Here is a 17,796-nt window from a genome sequence, read left to right on the forward strand (position 1 = left end):
GATACTTGAGTAAGTAGTGATGAGAAGAAAAGAAAAAAACTGAATATTTAGGGAGGCATTTGGGCTGTATTTATAGTTTTTGTTCTAGTATGTGTTGTAGGTTTCGCTGTTAAGATTTATTAAAAAAAGCATAGGAAATGGTTTATACTGTGTCTGGTGTGTTGAATATGGAGCAAGGAATGGTTGTGACCAGCTTAATTTTTTGGCTGCTAAAATTTGTTGGTGCGTGTGCAAWAAAYCAATGTGTTTTGCCAAGATACTTAGGCGGTTGACACTCAAGATATGACTACCAGCATTGAGTATTCTAATAAGTGTTCAACTATATGAGTTGTTCAAATGGGTTGTTGGGTAATACTAGCTTGTTGTGTTGGTTAACTGATTGATAAAAAAGAATAGGAGAACTTAACTTATGGAACTGGTTGCTTAACACTGAGAACTGGAACACACGTAAGCAATGGTTGTTTTTTCAGTTTTCTTGTAACACATATCTGTATGAATTTAAAGAATGGATTCTAGTCATGGTTTGTTTTGTTGCAAAATGATAGTAATTAAAGCTTTAGAGTTAGGGGTGTTATTCAGCTAGTTGGAATAATTCCATAGCTAATAGCGTTACTGTACTTCCCCGAGAATACAATATTTTAAATATTGTCACTCCATGTATCAATTGTGGCATGATATCCACATCTAATTGAAACGTTTTCAATGGTTTTACTTAATGAATACACTTGCTAACACACACTATGTGGATTTGAGAATAGGATAAACTGGAGGTAACGCGTCTCATTTTTTTTATAGAAATCAACATTTTTAAAACACCAATCACCAATTAAAACACTAACTGCATAGATTAAATTGCATTTTCTTTTATTATTAGATCATATCCAGTATTATATGTGATAACTGTTATATTCATTCTTGGGTCTTTTGATAAACGAATGGAAAGAAGAAGGGGATGGTTTAATTTCGTAGAAGTAGAAAATTGTAAACTGGTACACACTAACTTTTGATACACGCAATTCTTTGTTTTTCTTCAAACACAAAATGGTAATCAGGATTTTCTTACAGTCTTTTATGTCTATAAAACAACACCAACAATACACCGTTTTAATTATCATTGCTAAATTCTTTACACCTATATTGTTTAAAACTTGGTGAGCTAGCTTACAATTACACTTAATAACCCTTGGACACACACATATATATATTTTTTTCATATGGGTATTCCAGAATTATGGGATTTATTAAAACCTTCATTTGGTAAACGAATATCGCTTGATGAATTAGTTGACCAATCCATAAAGGAAAGACAACGACCACCGCGTGTTGCCATAGATGCTTACCTGTTTATTTTCCAAGCAGATCATAGTAGTATCATAGTTGAAGAAAAGGATGGGGTTCTCATGCAAAATGTTATGGCCAAAATTCTAGCGTTGGTGGGGTTAAATATTTCTGTGATTGTGGTATTTGATGGTATATTGAAACCCTTAAAATTGAAAAGTAAAGAAAATGAGGGATTAATTTATGAAGACGAATTACAAAGACTTGCTCTAATTTCTAACTATTCGGAAAATAATCCATTCGTGGAACAATTGAAAATTGAATTATCTAACAATAAAATTGAATATGTTCAAGCACCAGGTGAAGGTGAAGCCCAATGCGCATATTTGCAAAAACTTGGAATTGTTGATTATGTCATATCACAAGATGTTGATGCATTAGTATTTGGTGCTCGTCGAGTATTAAGAAATTTTAGTAGATTTGCTGAAGATATTGGGAAATCACCGCCGAAATCCTCTGATATAACAGCAAGATCATCTTATTATGTCACTCCAGTGGATATGGATAAAGTGGAACAAGAAACTGGACTCGCAACATCTCGACTTGTATTTTTAGCATCACTTCGAGGAGGTGATTATTCTGTTGGGGCGAAAAAAATGGGGATTGTCAATGCCAAAAATTTGGCATTAAGTGGCACATCAAAGTCAATGTATTATACTGAAAATAAAAGTAAAATACAATTGAAGGAATTACAGAAAAGTCCACAAAAATGTAAGGGTCCTCCACCAGATTTTGCTAATGAATTAATAGATTGTGTTCAATCGAAAGATAGATCAATAAAGCTACATCCGTGGGATCTGAGATTATATCCAGAGGCTCGTCGATCTAATTTTGATTCTTTATTGAAAAAGATGAATTTTTATTTAAAAGAACAGAATAGAGACATATTTGGACGTAAAGTTACATTTCAAGAGGAGTTTGAATTTGATGAATATTATACTATGTTATATTTGTTTCCTTTGGTGTCAGATCAAGTACCAATATTCATACCCGATACTTTGGGGAGTGGAGAACTCAAATCAGACTTACACATTAACCTTCTTGAAAAAACAAAAGTATCAAGAATAAGCAATGCCATTAAAAGAAAATTCACACAAATAGTGGGTGAACCAATTGATGAATTACCAGAAAAACAAACCCACCTATTTGTTCCCAAATATTATACTTGGTCAATAAAACACATTATATGTAAATTGATCACCCATGATTCAGATTGGATAAAAGTTACCAATTACAAAGAAGAGAATGGTTTACCCAAAGTTATGCTTAAGTATGATGCTTCAAGTATATTTGAAAAATATCCTGAGATAATAGAAGCTAGAAGAGCAGTGGGTGGTCAACCGCAATCACCAGGTAAGAATTATATATGGGTTCCACAATCTTTAGTTGAACATTATAATCCTAAATTGATTGATGAATATATTGAATCAACGAAAGAAAAAGAATATATAAAGAAATATAAATCTTCACCTCAAAAAACAACATTAGATTCACTTGAAGTTTCACCAATAAAGAAATCGACATTAAGGGGACCAGTACCCTTTGAATTGAAACCAAAATCACCAAGAAAATTATCTCCTAATAAATCGACTTCCTTGTCACCTAGGAAACGAAGCAAATCTGTATTATTACCCGGTCAAAAACAACTAGATTTTTTCTTGGTTAAACAGAATAATAAAGAAAATGCTATGAAGAGTATACCTGAACTAAAACCCAATGATAAAGCAATTATTGAGGACAATCCATTTTTGGACTCATTTAATTCAACAAAAGAAGATGAAAGAAATAAAGATAATGAGGAAGTAATGCAACAAGAAGAAGAAAAATCAAATCCAATTGAAAAGACGATTACTGAGGAAGCTTACAGTTCAGAGTTGACGTTCCCGACATTTCTGCTTGATCGGATATTCCTTAAAGATTCAGAATATTAAGTTTCTTAGTGGTAGGACAATTTATAGAATTACATATTTGATACTTCTGAGTTAAATAAGTAAAAAAAGACATACTTTCTATTTGTATTCTTATGTTACTTCCTTTATGTTGCATGACCGAGGAATCAAAAATCTTATCTTCAGATCTTATAATCTTCCCTCCACATTTAATCTCAACAACTGAAAAAAACAAAACTATACAATACTACAAATAAACTATTTCACCACTATTCCTTCTACCATGGTTACTAGTTCCTCATGAATGAAGAAACACATTTATTCACCACACCCTCTGGTCAACAACAACGAAGTAATGAACATCCAGCCCATCCTCATGCAAATACTAAACGACTATTGACATCATTACACACATCCATGATATCTCTTGGTGGGATTATAGGTACTGGATTATTCATTGGAGTTAGAATCACCCTCTTAAATGGTCCAATAATATCATTAATGTCATATCTATATATTAGTTTAATATGTTTTTATATTATACAAGCCGTAGGGGAAATGTCGTGTTATATGCCATTAAATGGATCATTGTGTCAATTTCAATTTATTTATATATCTAATCCAATTGGAGTTATGAATAATTTTATTTATTGGATAAGTTGGTCTATTACTTTGGCATTAGAATTGAGTTTAATTTATAATATGTTGAAATATTGGCAATGGTCATGGATAGATAATATTGGTGAAACATGGATGATTTTTATAATTTGGTTAATATTAACAATTTGTAATTTATTCCCAGTTAATAATTATGGGAATATTGAATTTATAATTACTATATTTAAGATTTTTTTCATGATGGGATGGATTGGCATTAGTATTAGTTTAGTTTTGAATAATGGGACTGGATTCAAATATTGGAATAAAGATTTGATTTGGGGTATTGATTATATTAAAGTGATTGAAAACCCCGTGGGGTCTAAATTAATTAATATTTTATCATCATTGATTTCTTCTTGTTTTACTTTCCAATCAATTGAATCCGTGGCTATTTGTTCAGGTGAAATTATTGATGTTCATAAGAATTTACCACGAGCAATTAAATATGTTGTTCTGAGAATCGTTGTATTCTATATCTTGACATTGTTTTTATTAACTTTAATGATTCCATGTAATGATCCACGATTAGTTTCTAGTGGTGGTGATGATGATGGGAGTACTGATGATGTGTTTGCATCGCCATTTTTAATTGGCTTGATAAATATGGGTATGAGTTCAAGTTCATTTTTACTTGGTTTTTTCAATTTCATTATATTAATATCAATGGTTTCAGCCGCCAATTCAAATATTTATTTTGGATCAAGATGTTTATTATCAATGGTAGAAGAAGGATATTTCCCAGTTGTTTTCGGTGAAACTACCAAAAATGGTGTTCCATTCAATGCAATATTGTTAACTTCATCAATTGGATTGATTTCTTTATTGTCTAAATTCAAATCAATTGATATATTTTATAAACTATTGATTAATTTATCATCAACTTCAGGATTGATTATGTGGTTATTTATTCTGATCAGTTATTTACAATTCAGGAGGGCATTAGCATTCAATTCAATTGTTTATGAAACTTTGGCATATACAGCGGTGCATAAATTTCCTATGATAAAGTTAAGTTACATTACTATCGTTAGTATAGTGACAATTATTATAGGTAATGGTATAGTTAATATTTGGGAGTTTAGTTGGGACCTGTTTATTAGTTGTTATTTGACGCTGATTATATTGATTGTTGGAAGTGTTTGGTTGAGTGTGATTTGGAAACAGCCCATTTTGAAGAAGATTGAGGACATAGATATATTTACCAATCAATCGGTACATGCATTCAAATAGATAAAATATTTATAGAGTAAGAATTTGATATTGTAAGAATTTGTAATTGGAGAAAGGCTCTCAAAGTTAGAAGTCTTTTGGATAACTTATAACTATAACAATATGTATATATATTCGTTTTTATAAACACTTATAAATCAATGTCAATTTCTAAAGAATTGAAACTCGCTATTCATAAATTAAATTGTTAGTAAAACATTGAATGCTTTGTCCAATTACAATCAAATAAATTGATAATTTGAAATTACCACATTCAATGCTTTTGTAAATTATGGTTTATTCTTGAATTCCTAAGAACTTGTAAGAGCAAATTCAAGCAGATCACACTTTTACTCAAACACATTCCGTTTTCCAAACCTTGGCAGACGCATTTATACAAGCTGTTACGGGCAAACGCAATTGAAAATCTGGAAATCTATTGATACGCTCAAACCTAATCCTATTATTGATTAAAGTATTATTAATTTTAATTGTGGTAGAGAAATTTGTGTTAGAATGGTAACTTGGGGTTACTATATATAGTTTTCTGATAACAAAATTGCACCCATCTAGTTTAATAGTAAATGACCACGTAATAGTCTCCAACTTGTGGTCATTGGCTACATCTTAGAGTTGTCTTGTTTTTGTCTCTCTCTCCCTTCCCCCGCAAGATAGAATAGGAGAAGACAATGCTGTGGGCATCTGTACATTTCTCACAGGAATCTACATAGACGTTGGAACCCCCTTGGGATTGGATTCAGCAATAGGCAAGAACAAGGACTTGAATATATATATAGAGTTTATATAAGATACATAGCAATCAACCTCCTTAGGGGTGCTAGTCTTTTGTGGTAGTGTTCCCTATAAGATAGAACATGAGATGAGAAATTGTAATAATATTAATAAATGTTGCAAACTCTCTAGAATTGGATTGAGAAGAATGGCCCAATTAACAACAGTTGGTTACGTAATAAGCCTTTCCTAGTTTATGTAAATAGCTTTTAATTCAAATACTGTAGTTTCTTCCACAAATAATACAATGTGATAGTAGATATTTCATGGTTGTTAGAGGTTAGGGAACCGCCAGGGTGTGTAAAGGAATAAAAATCTGATCATATCTACACTACTTTCTCATATAAGAAAATAGGATAGAAATACGATCACCACCCACAACATTAGAGAGATCAATCATCCATCATCATCGTGCAAACAAATCAAAACAAAACAAGACAACACACACGCAAAAAAAAAAGGGTCACTACTGTTTTCACATTAGCAACGGAAATACAACCATCATTATTGCCTTTTAATTCTTCTTTTAATCTTTAATTATTGCTGTTATAATTGCAAATGGCATATGGAATCAGATTAATTGGAGGTATAATTACCTTATATTTATTCTATGTTTGGACATTTGTATGTCCGTTGACTACAATTGACACTGAATCTACCAATTCATTAACACCCATCAATCATCATTTTTGTTCATTGAGTAATAAATACATCAAACCTCAATTTTATCCAATATATCAAGCCCACATTAATCCTGTTTTAATTAATTTAGATGAATCTTTACATGTTGGTGAAAATATCGATAAATCAATTGAAATAATCCATAATTTCAATCATCAATATAAAATAAGTGATTATTACCATCGAGTATGTGATTTATTAATTGATTCAACTCAACAAGGAATAAATTATTTTCAAGATAATATAACTCCTCAATTATCAAGATGGTTTAAATTATTTATATTGAGAATTAGAATGTATTATGAAATTTCTAAAATCAATTTAGAATATTATTTATATCCCACAATTAATAAAACTTATAAACAAGTTGTTGATAAATTGAAATCAATTGAATTTATTAATGATTTTATAAATTGGATAAATGAAATTTATTTAAAATTGGCTACATCTAAACATGCATTGAAATTACAACAAAAATCAAATTTTTTACAAAATGAATTCAAAAATTTAGTTACATTTGATGATTTTAATCCTAAAGAAATTAAAAATAATGTATTGCAAATAGTTAAAGATATGCTTGGTGAAAAATCAATTGATGAGAAATCGATTGAACAAACTTTGACTGATGAACCAACTGGAGATGAAATACCATTGGAATTAACTCCAACTGAACAAACTATTTCCAGTGAAACCGCAAATAATAATGTATCAGGTGATGATGAAGTGCATGTGGAAGAAGTTTCTGCAGAAGAGACTCCAGATGAAGAAGTGCCTGTTGAAGAGACCCCGATTGAAGAAGCGCCTATTGAAGAAATTCCAACTGAAGAGGAACCAATTGAAGAAACCTTTAAGGAAGAAACCACAATTGAGGAAACCCCTACTGAAGAAATCTTTATTGAAGAAACCCATATTGAAGATACCCCAATTGAAAAGTATAAGGCTGAGGTTGAGGAGGAAGAGGAGGTTGTTATTGAAGAAGAAGTTGTGGTTGAGGAAGATGAAATTGAAATTGAACCAGAAATTCCAAGTAGCAATGATGATGAAGATGAAGACGATTCTGAACTTGAACCGGAAACTATACATTTAACATCAACTATTGTGGTAACTCAAAGTGAAAGTGAAGTCACTGGCGTTAATGATGCTGTTTCAACTGATGATCCTGTTTGGGGACCAATTCTTCATGAAATCAATTATTGGGAAACAAAAGTTAATAAAACTATGATATTAGCTCTTAATAATTTAAAAATTGAAATGAAACCTAAGATTGATGAAATTATTAACGATATAAAACCGGAAATTAGTGATATTTTACAAGATTTACAAAAAACCAATTATGAACAATATCAATTAATTCATCGGAAAATATCACAAATTAATAAAGATTATGAAGAAATCAAATTAACTAATAATAGTTTGATTGAAACCATTACTCGTCAAGAAATTAGAGATGATATTTCAAATTGTACAAAAACTTCTGAAGATGCATCACTGAAGATTCAAGAAATCCTAAACAATAATCATGAAAAACTTTTGACAATTTTTTATGAAGTATTACAAGACACGATAGATATTTTAGAAACATCGAGTGAATCTGTTATAAATGAATTTAAAAATCAATTGAATTATTTCATTTATCAATCTGACCTCAAGGATGATGATGAAATAAATTGGACAATTTGGAAAAAATATCATAAAATTAAAGAATCATTATTTGAATTTAGAGATAATTTAATTAAAGATGCTGATGATTATCAAGTAGATAATAAAAAAAATTCTGTTGATAAATTAACAAATGATTCATTGAATGAATGGGATAATTATTTGAAAAATATTGAATTTCATTTGAATTTTTTGATTAGTGATAATATTGAATTTTTACAATTGATTAGAGCTAAAGCTAATATTGCTTTTCAAATGAGAGAAGGATTAGTTGATGAATTGAATAGAATTGAAAAAGAAAAGCAAGAACAACTCGAAAAAGAAAAAGAAAGAGAGCAAAAAAAAGCTAAGGATATAAAGATTGAGACTCCAGAATTGGTTGATATTCCAAATGGTGCAGGAGGTGTAGTGGATGCAAAACAAGTATATTTTGAATATTCTGATGATTCAGAAGGATTGGGGAATTTTGTGAATGATCTGATTATTATTGAATCAGAAGATCTAGATAAATCTGAAACAATTTCCCAACAATCATCTACAGTTTCAGAAATCTATTATTATGAACATACTGTTGGACCTAATGAAGATGTTGCCGATGCTAATGATTTTATTGTGGAAACAACGATTGTTGAATCGGAACCATCTACTGTATCAGGAGAAGTGGAAATATCAAATATGGACCAAGAAGTTATAGAAGAAGAAGTAGTAGAGGAAGTTGAAATTGAAATTGAAATTGATACTGATGTTGAATTTGAATTTGAAACAGAAATTGAAACAGAAATTGAAACTAAAACTCAATTAGACATTCAATTTGATACTGATGTTGAAATTGAATTTGAAACTGAATATGAAACACAAATTGAAACTGCATTTGCAACAGAAATTGGGGTGTCTGATGTTGAAACTAGTTCCGTTGATACCTCTTCTTCAATAGCAGATGTCACCTCCCAGTCTATTGAATCATCACCAATTGAAAGTGTGGTTGATAAAGACGACAACAACGATGACAACAACGATAGCGATGATGACGAAGATGATGATTATGAAGTTGTTGTAGAAGAAGAACAAATTTTGATTCTAGAAGAAGAGGAGGAGGAGGAAGATGAACAAGAAACTGCCAAAAAATTATGAACAACAACAGTTAATAAAAATGTGTGGATAGTGGATGAGACCAAGGCCAAGGCCAAGGCCCCGTCTTAATACAATTGTAATTATAGTTAAGTTTGATTTGATTTGATTTGTTTATACGTATACATATATACCATATTCAGAGATTAAATAAATAAATAAATAAATAGATTAATATATTTTCTTAATACTAGAATATAGGGTACAGCTATATCCTTATATATGTATCACGTGAACATAGAGCTTTAGTAAATCAGGTAACGCGGGGGAGAAGACAAACCAAAAAACTGTCCACTCCTTGACGGTAATCCAATTTTTTCCTTAGTTCAAGTTTCTTTGTGACATACCACCACTTTGTCCCCCTAGCAAGAAACAATTCAGGAAAAAGGGGGTTTCCTCCAAACTTTCGAAGTCGGAATCGAGCTGGTTAAAGGCCTGGTTCGATACCACTTCTTATCATGGTCCACCATATGTCGAAGCAAGAATATAAGTAAAGTCTTCCTCGAAAAGACTCTCATATTCTTCACCACGTGGAAGGAGGAGGAAAGGGGTTGATGGGAAAAACAGTAACTAAAGCTTCCTTTCATCACTTGTCACAGAAATTGTCCCCTGAAATTACCAATTATTCCGAAAGGCTGGGTCTTTCTTCCAAAGCAGAACTTCAGTTTATAACTACACTCCAATGGCAACGTTTCTGATTGAGACTTTCAGACCTCCAGACTGAAAAATCTCGGTTCTTTATAAAACATGTCATCCTTTTTATTTTAGGATATTATTTACATTACCCGTTTTATAAACATGTCATCTCCACTTTCCTGAATAGACTTCAAGAGTCTCTCTTTTTGATGAATATTGCCCTTGAAGCAATTATCTCAATCAGAGAATAATCAAGAGGCCCTGCAAAATTATGAAGTCGTAGTGACTAATCAAAGCATTCATATTCCTTCATGTCGATTTTGTCAGATGGTTGCAAGCGATCACATTGGGCATCATGCTTTTGGAATGTCCTGATACTTTGCATTCATGGCCCTTTGGACAATTTCAGCCGAGACTGTACTCATTCGTCATAGGAAATTCCCAACACACAAAAGAACAATATTTCATTATTAATAAGTACCTTCAAGTTTTACTTAATCAAGTAAAACGACTGGCAGCAGTAATAAATGCGTCTTATTACTTTGCTGGAACTTATTATGTACTTATTTTTCCATAATTATTAGCTATCAACTACTTCCCAATTTTTCTAAATTAAAGCATAATCAATTAATCAATGAAAATTTACTTAAATATATCAATTCATGTATTTCCCCTGTTTATTTTATGAGTATCTTTCCCTGATGGGAAAGGAATCCCAACTATAAAATAATGCTATAATCCTATAAAAGGATTTTTATCCTTCTTTTTTTCCTATGTTTAGTTTTAGGGATGAAACAATACATATAAATGTAGATTTATACTGTAAAAAAAACAAAACAAAAAAGAAAAGAGAATCAAAATCAAATTTGCTTGTTCCTAAAAACAAGAGGTTTCCGTCTGGCTTACCAGTTATAATTCTGATGTTTAGATTCGTAAGATTAATACAAGCTCCTCAAGGTGTTTACTATAAATCAAGGGTGATAGAGCCCTGTATTTGTGAGGGGTCAGGAGTTTGGGGTTCATTTACTATTACCTCTCGTAAGAACTGGATTAATGTGCGGGTCGTATACTGACTTGGACCACATAGGGAACTCAATTACGTGTTAAACTTGGTAATAAGATATATAGTTTTAAACAAAGTAATAGATCTATTAATCATTTTAATTGGTTATTGATAACAAAATTATATTTCAATAATAATGTAAAAGAAGAAAAAGAAGGTTTTGGTGTTTGGTTGGTGAGTAATGATTATTATTATTACTTGTAGTTTGTTGTTGATAATATACTTATAATAATGATACCATCTAATCACCATCCAATCATAAACAAACAAGCAAGTAAATAAACAAGTGAAAAAGTTAAAAGGGGTAAATAATAATAATAATAATAATAACAAGAAGAAGAATTTAAGAGAGGTGTATAGACAAGAAATAAAATTACTATGAAAATGAGAAAAAGAAAAAGAAAATAGGGTAATAAAACGAACAAGGTCAAAGTAGAATTGAATAATGGTGGTAGCCGTCGTGATGTTGAAAAGGTTGAAGTGGGAGAATTGCCTTTTGGAAGTGGAGTAAAATAGTGGAGTATAAATCCTACTGATAAGGATTTCGAGAAATGGTAGCGACAAAAAGTATTAAAAAAGTAAATTGCAAAGATTTATCAAGAGATATAACAACAATAGAAAATGTGTTTGTTGATCTGTCAACTAATAGAAGCTTTTCAAAGAACAGCCCAGTTAGTAGAAATTTGTGATCAGTTCGATATTAGCTAGTGGTAGATATGAGTTTTGTGGGGGAAAAAACAATCTCGATTTTATTCTATCTTTTCTTATCTTTATTAATTCTCGAAATGGGCTTAAATTAATAAATTCTCTTTGTTTTGCAAATGATTCATTTTGATATTTGATTAATCCTGATCAAAGAAGGTATGAGCAGGGTTCTTTTTGTTTTTGTTTTATATCATTCGGCTAAGTTTGATCTTAACCCATTGTTTCTTTCTTTGAGAGCTCATATGGTTACAATAGAGAAGGATCGATATATCAATTACTATCATTACAATTGTTTGATCAAAGTTCCTCAAGTCGGCTTACTATTTTTTAGTTATTAGATCTGATTTATCAGACTATAAAGAAGGTTGTGTACACTATTAATCCTCTGACCCGTCCTGTTTTTTTTTTTAATTATTCTGGAAACTTGGTTTAACCGCGTGTGATAACTAAACTAGTAATACTAAATACACAAAATAGCCGTATGGGTTGGGTTGAAATACTGATAATTACAAAATCAACGAATGTCATTGGCTAAAAAAAATTGTTCCAAATCTAATTTATTTTTCTAGTTTTGTTAATATTATCAGTTGATTTTTTCTTTTATCTACTCTAGGAGTAATTTATCTTATCAACTGATAAAATGCACCATATCACCTCCCCCCCCTCTCCCTCTTTATGATCTTCTCTATCTCCTTCTTTCGTCTTCTCAACCAAATTCTATCTATCTATACATACAAATATGGGGTTTTTCTCAAAACTTTACTATTCCTTTTTTTAAACTTTATACTGAAATTCAACCTACCGAGTCAATTAACGTTTCAAACAATCAAAACAAATTAAGTTTAATTTGCCCAACCGTGAACAAAAAAAAAAAGGAAAATTTTTTTAGAACTGTTTTTCAGGACTTGTGCAACAACACACCTCTTGTTTCTGTACTGCATATATGTGATAAAAAAAGAAATTCTAATTTTAGATATAGAATTTCTTGTTTTTTTACCTTTCATAATCAGGAAATGGACAACCGGAACAAAATATAATTTCTATACGGGAAAGACAGGGGGTTAACAGCAATGAAGTACAAACAACATCATCATCACCAGAGAGAAAAGGACGTCGAGTGTCCCCCCTCTCCTCCCCCAAAAAGCAAGCAAAAAACATATTTCTTTTTCAATAATTACTAGTCTTGCAACATTAGAAATATCTTGATCTGTTCTGTTGAGTGTCATTATTTTTGATCTACTCCCATGTAACTTGATGGAACCTTTCCCAAACTTAATAAATCTCGGGAAGAACGTTGACCTGGTTTTTTTTTTTATTATTGTACCTTATGGTTTGTTTAGGAGAGGTTAAGTGGGTGGTACGGAAAAATAATAATCTCTCCGACTATTGTTAGCGAGGTTTTTGTTTTGGAACCAGTTCCGTTATATGCTTGTTTTTCTTGTCAGATCAATTTGGTAAATTCCTGATATTCAAATATATAGTATGAAACAGAACAATTACAAAAATCCTTCCTTCTACAACAACCAACTAACCAACTGGTGATCACATATGATTTGTAGTGATAGTACAATGTTGGTCCTTCTTTCGGGTTGTCTATAGGTTGTTCGTTGTAATGACATCAAACTCTCAACTACGAACATCACATCATAATCTACTGTTGATTATTATCTAAACTACTGATTCTAGACTTGTGCTGATTTACATCCGATTATCACAAGACATCTAACATCAATGTATGTTGCTCAAAAAACTCGAGAAATTACTGATTGAATCAACAAATTATCTTTCTACACACAATTCCTAAACAACGAAAGCCTACAAATTTGATCTGAAATTACGAAATGATTGATTGCCAAAAGACAAGCAAACAATTTAAAGAACTTACCTCTTTTGTCCATAATGACATTTTTGAGCGAAAGAGAAATGAAAAAAATACCTCAAATTACAGGCTTTTCAATCACCCACCACCACCACCACCAGCCTAGTTTGATCTTCTAATTATACTTTTCACTCTGCTATATTGATTCTTTACGTATTGAGGGATATTTTTCTGCAATTGACATTTCATCATTGAATGGCTAAAAACTCTAAACCAACAATAAACTGAAAACTCGAAAATTTGCAAAAAAAATTTTCACTCAGCCTTAGGTCCGATTCCAACACATTATTCAATAATCTGGGGAAATGAAACTTCAATCGTAGTTGTTGTTTCTCCTCTTCCATCCTACATATTAGACTGGCGTTTAGCTTTTGTTATTCATTTTTAGATCATTATTTGACAAAAAAAAAACTCTTGCTATCAGTTAATTCCCTCATACGATAGTAAAAGACTTCTGCACGTGATCCTATTGTTTTCTTTGCTCAAGAACCAAGACAAATTAATTCATCGTTGTTGTTGTTGAGAGGCGGTGATGAAAAAATTAGTCACCTGTTGAAATGAGGATTTTATTTTTACACACGCATGCAAAAAAMCAAAAAAAAAAAAATTTACCTTTGCAACATGGATAATAATATTATTATGCAGTATGTTGATCCTGAGTGTTTGATTGGCTGTGATAACCAAACTCCACTCTCTTATCAGGATTTTTCCTACTAACAAATTTCTTTTTTGTAATGTGTTTACTATATACAGTACTGGCTACTAAAAAGAAAAACACAACAACAACAGAAAGAAATAATTGATTCCTGATTAAGAATAAACAAAAATTTTGTATTTAAATAGTTTGATTTCACTTGCAATGAGTTTTTTTTTTTTTGWATGAAGTTGCAAATTTATTTTTCCCTTCTTTTTCCTTTTCTTTTCTTTTCTTTTCTATTCCTTAGAATACTTTATATCTCCCAAGTCAACAAGGACTTTTATACAATTAGACGTTAGTCTTGACTATTTACTTAACAACTACAACAACACATATATATAACAAAAATGACTACTTCCCTTACAGAACAAACTGCTATTTTGGCTAAATATTTGGAATTGTCTCAAAATGGTAAAATCTTAGCTGAATACGTTTGGATTGATGCTGAAGGTAGCACTAGATCCAAATGTAGAACTTTATCCAAAAAACCAACTAGTGTTGATGATTTGCCTGAATGGAATTATGATGGTTCATCTACTGGTCAAGCTCCAGGTCATGATTCTGATGTGTATTTAAGACCGGTTGCTTTTTATCCTGATCCATTTAGAAAAGGTGACAATATCATTGTTTTAAATGAATGTTGGAACAATGATGGTACTCCAAACAAATTTAATCATCGTCATGAATGTGCTAAATTGATGAAGGCTCATGCTAGTGAAGAAGTTTGGTTTGGTTTAGAACAAGAATATACTTTATTTGATCAATATGATTATCCTTATGGTTGGCCAAAAGGTGGATTCCCAGCTCCTCAAGGTCCATTCTACTGTGGGGTTGGTACTGGTAAAGTTGTTGCTAGAGATGTCATTGAAGCTCATTATCGTGCTTGTCTTTATGCTGGTATCAACATTTCTGGTATTAATGCCGAAGTTATGCCATCTCAATGGGAATTCCAAGTTGGTCCATGTGAAGGTATTGAAATGGGTGATCAATTATGGATTGCTCGTTATTTATTACAAAGAGTTGCTGAAGAATTTGCCGTCAAGATTTCCTTCCATCCAAAACCTTTGAAAGGTGATTGGAATGGTGCTGGTTGTCATACTAATGTTTCTACCAAGTCTATGAGAGTGCCTGGTGGTATGAAAGTTATTGAATCTGCTTTGAGTAAATTGGCCAAAAGACACAAGGAACATATGTTATTGTATGGTGCCGATAATGATCAAAGATTAACTGGTCGTCATGAAACTGGTCATATGGATACTTTTTCATCAGGTGTTGCTAACAGAGGTGCATCTATCAGAATTCCAAGACAAGTTGCTAAAGAAGGATATGGTTATTTCGAAGATAGAAGACCAGCTTCTAACATTGATCCATACTTGGTCACTGGTATCATGGTGGAGACAATCTGTGGTTCCATTCCAGATGCTGATATGGCTAAAGAATTCCTTAGAGAAAGCAGTGATGATAACTAATTTTCAAAAAAACATTTCCATATAAATAAAATACAAAAAAACTAAGAAGTTGAAGAAGAAGAAGAGTAAAAGTTTAGTTTAGTTTAGTTTCCTACACATTATTATTATTATTTAGTTCATGATTTATTATTATTATAGTTTAGTATTATAATTATTATACACATATATTTATGTTTCAATTGTTAGAATTATGTTGATAGTACTTGATTTGTAAAGTATGAGTAAAATTCCACCTTTTTTTTTTCACTACAACAAATATTAGGCTGCAAGATAAATCTCATCAACTTACAAAAAGAGGCAAACTTGAAATTTAATAAAATTACATTACAAAAAGATTAGCCTGGATATTGCTATTTGTTTATTTATTGAACAAAGAGTTATTGATATTAAGAGGTGTTTATTGCATTATGAGGGAATTATGATAAAGTTGTTTGCTATCCCTCTCTAATTGGTATTGACAATAGAGATAATGACATATTGTGAACTGAAGAAAGAGTTTTGATTCTGGTAATTGAAACAAATTTCACCTGTCAATAATGAAAAAAAATGTCAAAATTGAAAACTTACAGAATTTATTAAATAATTTGTATGAAAGCTGTGAATGATGCTGATATTACCAGTAAATCCTGTTATTAGTATAACATGACATTGAGAGCAATAAATTGAGGTGTTTTTTTTTGTAGCGATGTTAGTAAAATTGACTGTTTTGTGTTAATTGTGAATAATTTAGCGCGTTACTAAATTGAGTTGAATTTTGAGGGAATAATTTGGTTCTTGTTTGTAATTTTTCAGGATAATTAAGTTATTATCAATTATTATTGGAATGAGACCTTCAAAAAATACATAGTAGTTGACTGTTTGATGAATGAATGGTAAATTGCGGAATTTTTTTTAACTTTTGAAATGCAAGAGTTATTTGTTTGAAATACAATTTTACGGGTAGAACATAGTCTTTGAGATGACTCTGTTTAAAAAATTGGCCACACAAAAAAAAAAGTGATTGGATTAAAATTAATTGACTGCGAAAATTAATAAATCAACTTCTTAATCAAAGGCAAAAAAAGTTACCGCAAAAACAAAGCGGAAGCAATATTCCTTTGGTCACACATCTAATAGCACAGGTTTCAATGGACTTTTTTTTTCAATATTCAAAATCATTCTTGGTGTTGTTATCGTGAATTTAAAATTTCTACGAGTATGTTGTAATATAGCTAATGCTAATTCTTGATTAGTGTGGAAAGCCTAATAAGGTTATATTGTGCACAGGTTAACTACCTTAATATAGTTATTGTTAATACAGTTATTGCTGTTGACTACTATTGTTATTGTTAAATTAAAGTGTTAGGTTGAGTTAATTGATTAGTGAAAACCAACTAACTACCGTATTAAATTATTGTATTAAGATTGATTCCTATTAAGGATAAAACAGAGAGTGTGTTAGAAAGAGAAAGGGTGGATTATAAATATGTGTAAAATCCCCTTTAGAGACTAACCACTAGAAATCTATTGATGGTTTCATATATAGAGATTAACGATTATATTTATAATATAAGTTGGTAGTTGCTAGTATATTTGAAAGCACTACAGTATAGTATGTCAGAATCAGATCAWTTAAACTCTACTAATAATACAGGAAACACTTTCATTAGTCTAGATCAAGCCAGTACAATAATGGCAGATCAAACTCAAGGAGCTAACCCACAACAGAGTATGCTATCCCTGTCCGTAAAAGAAGACAACAACTTGATATTTTTGATGTAAACTGAAAATCCAACCACAACTATAGCAACGGACTTTTGAATATTTAGTTTCTCATTTTTTCCTGATTTTGAAAGATGTTTACCTTTTACAAGTGTGACCCCCTTGATTTTCAATTTTGTACTTGTTTGATCTAAAAGATATTCCTTAAAAGAAGTTTTTCAAATGAGTTGACTCACATAGTAGTAGTGGTTGCAATAACAATTACAGTCAAAATTTGTAGACTAGCCAAG

At 31.1% G+C, this 17,796-nt stretch overlaps 4 protein-coding genes across 4 annotated transcripts, besides 1 other annotated feature; all 4 read left to right on the forward strand. All coding sequences in view use genetic code 12, as the record gives it.

Annotated features, from left to right (window-relative positions):
• Positions 1-1,214: 1,214 nt before the first annotated feature.
• On the forward strand, positions 1,215-3,269 carry CAALFM_CR05010WA (crossover junction endodeoxyribonuclease; the record flags this gene model as incomplete). Its single annotated transcript, XM_706902.2, has 1 exon — positions 1,215-3,269. The coding sequence occupies one exon, from the start codon at positions 1,215-1,217 to the stop codon at positions 3,267-3,269; it is 2,055 nt and encodes a 684-aa protein (XP_711995.2).
• Positions 3,270-3,527: 258 nt separating this feature from the next.
• On the forward strand, positions 3,528-5,117 carry LYP1 (Lyp1p; the record flags this gene model as incomplete). The annotated part of the gene is made up of 1 exon (XM_442666.2): positions 3,528-5,117. One exon carries the CDS (start codon positions 3,528-3,530, stop codon positions 5,115-5,117), a length of 1,590 nt encoding a protein of 529 aa, XP_442666.1.
• Positions 5,118-6,446: 1,329 nt separating this feature from the next.
• CAALFM_CR05030WA (uncharacterized protein) lies at positions 6,447-9,359 on the forward strand (the record flags this gene model as incomplete). The annotated part of the gene is made up of 1 exon (XM_706901.2): positions 6,447-9,359. The coding sequence occupies one exon, from the start codon at positions 6,447-6,449 to the stop codon at positions 9,357-9,359; it is 2,913 nt and encodes a 970-aa protein (XP_711994.2).
• Positions 9,360-14,683: 5,324 nt separating this feature from the next.
• GLN1 (glutamate--ammonia ligase) lies at positions 14,684-15,805 on the forward strand (the record flags this gene model as incomplete). The annotated part of the gene is made up of 1 exon (XM_706899.2): positions 14,684-15,805. One exon carries the CDS (start codon positions 14,684-14,686, stop codon positions 15,803-15,805), a length of 1,122 nt encoding a protein of 373 aa, XP_711992.2.
• Positions 15,806-17,003: 1,198 nt separating this feature from the next.
• Positions 17,004-17,511: a long terminal repeat ((zeta-Ra) Long terminal repeat (LTR) associated with the transposon Tca7; about 508 bp long, 10-15 copies per genome).
• Positions 17,512-17,796: the final 285 nt, after the last annotated feature.

The sequence above is a fragment of the Candida albicans genome, chromosome R, assembly GCF_000182965.3.
Source record: "Candida albicans SC5314 chromosome R, complete sequence".
Taxonomy (NCBI): Eukaryota; Fungi; Ascomycota; class Pichiomycetes; order Serinales; family Debaryomycetaceae; genus Candida; species Candida albicans.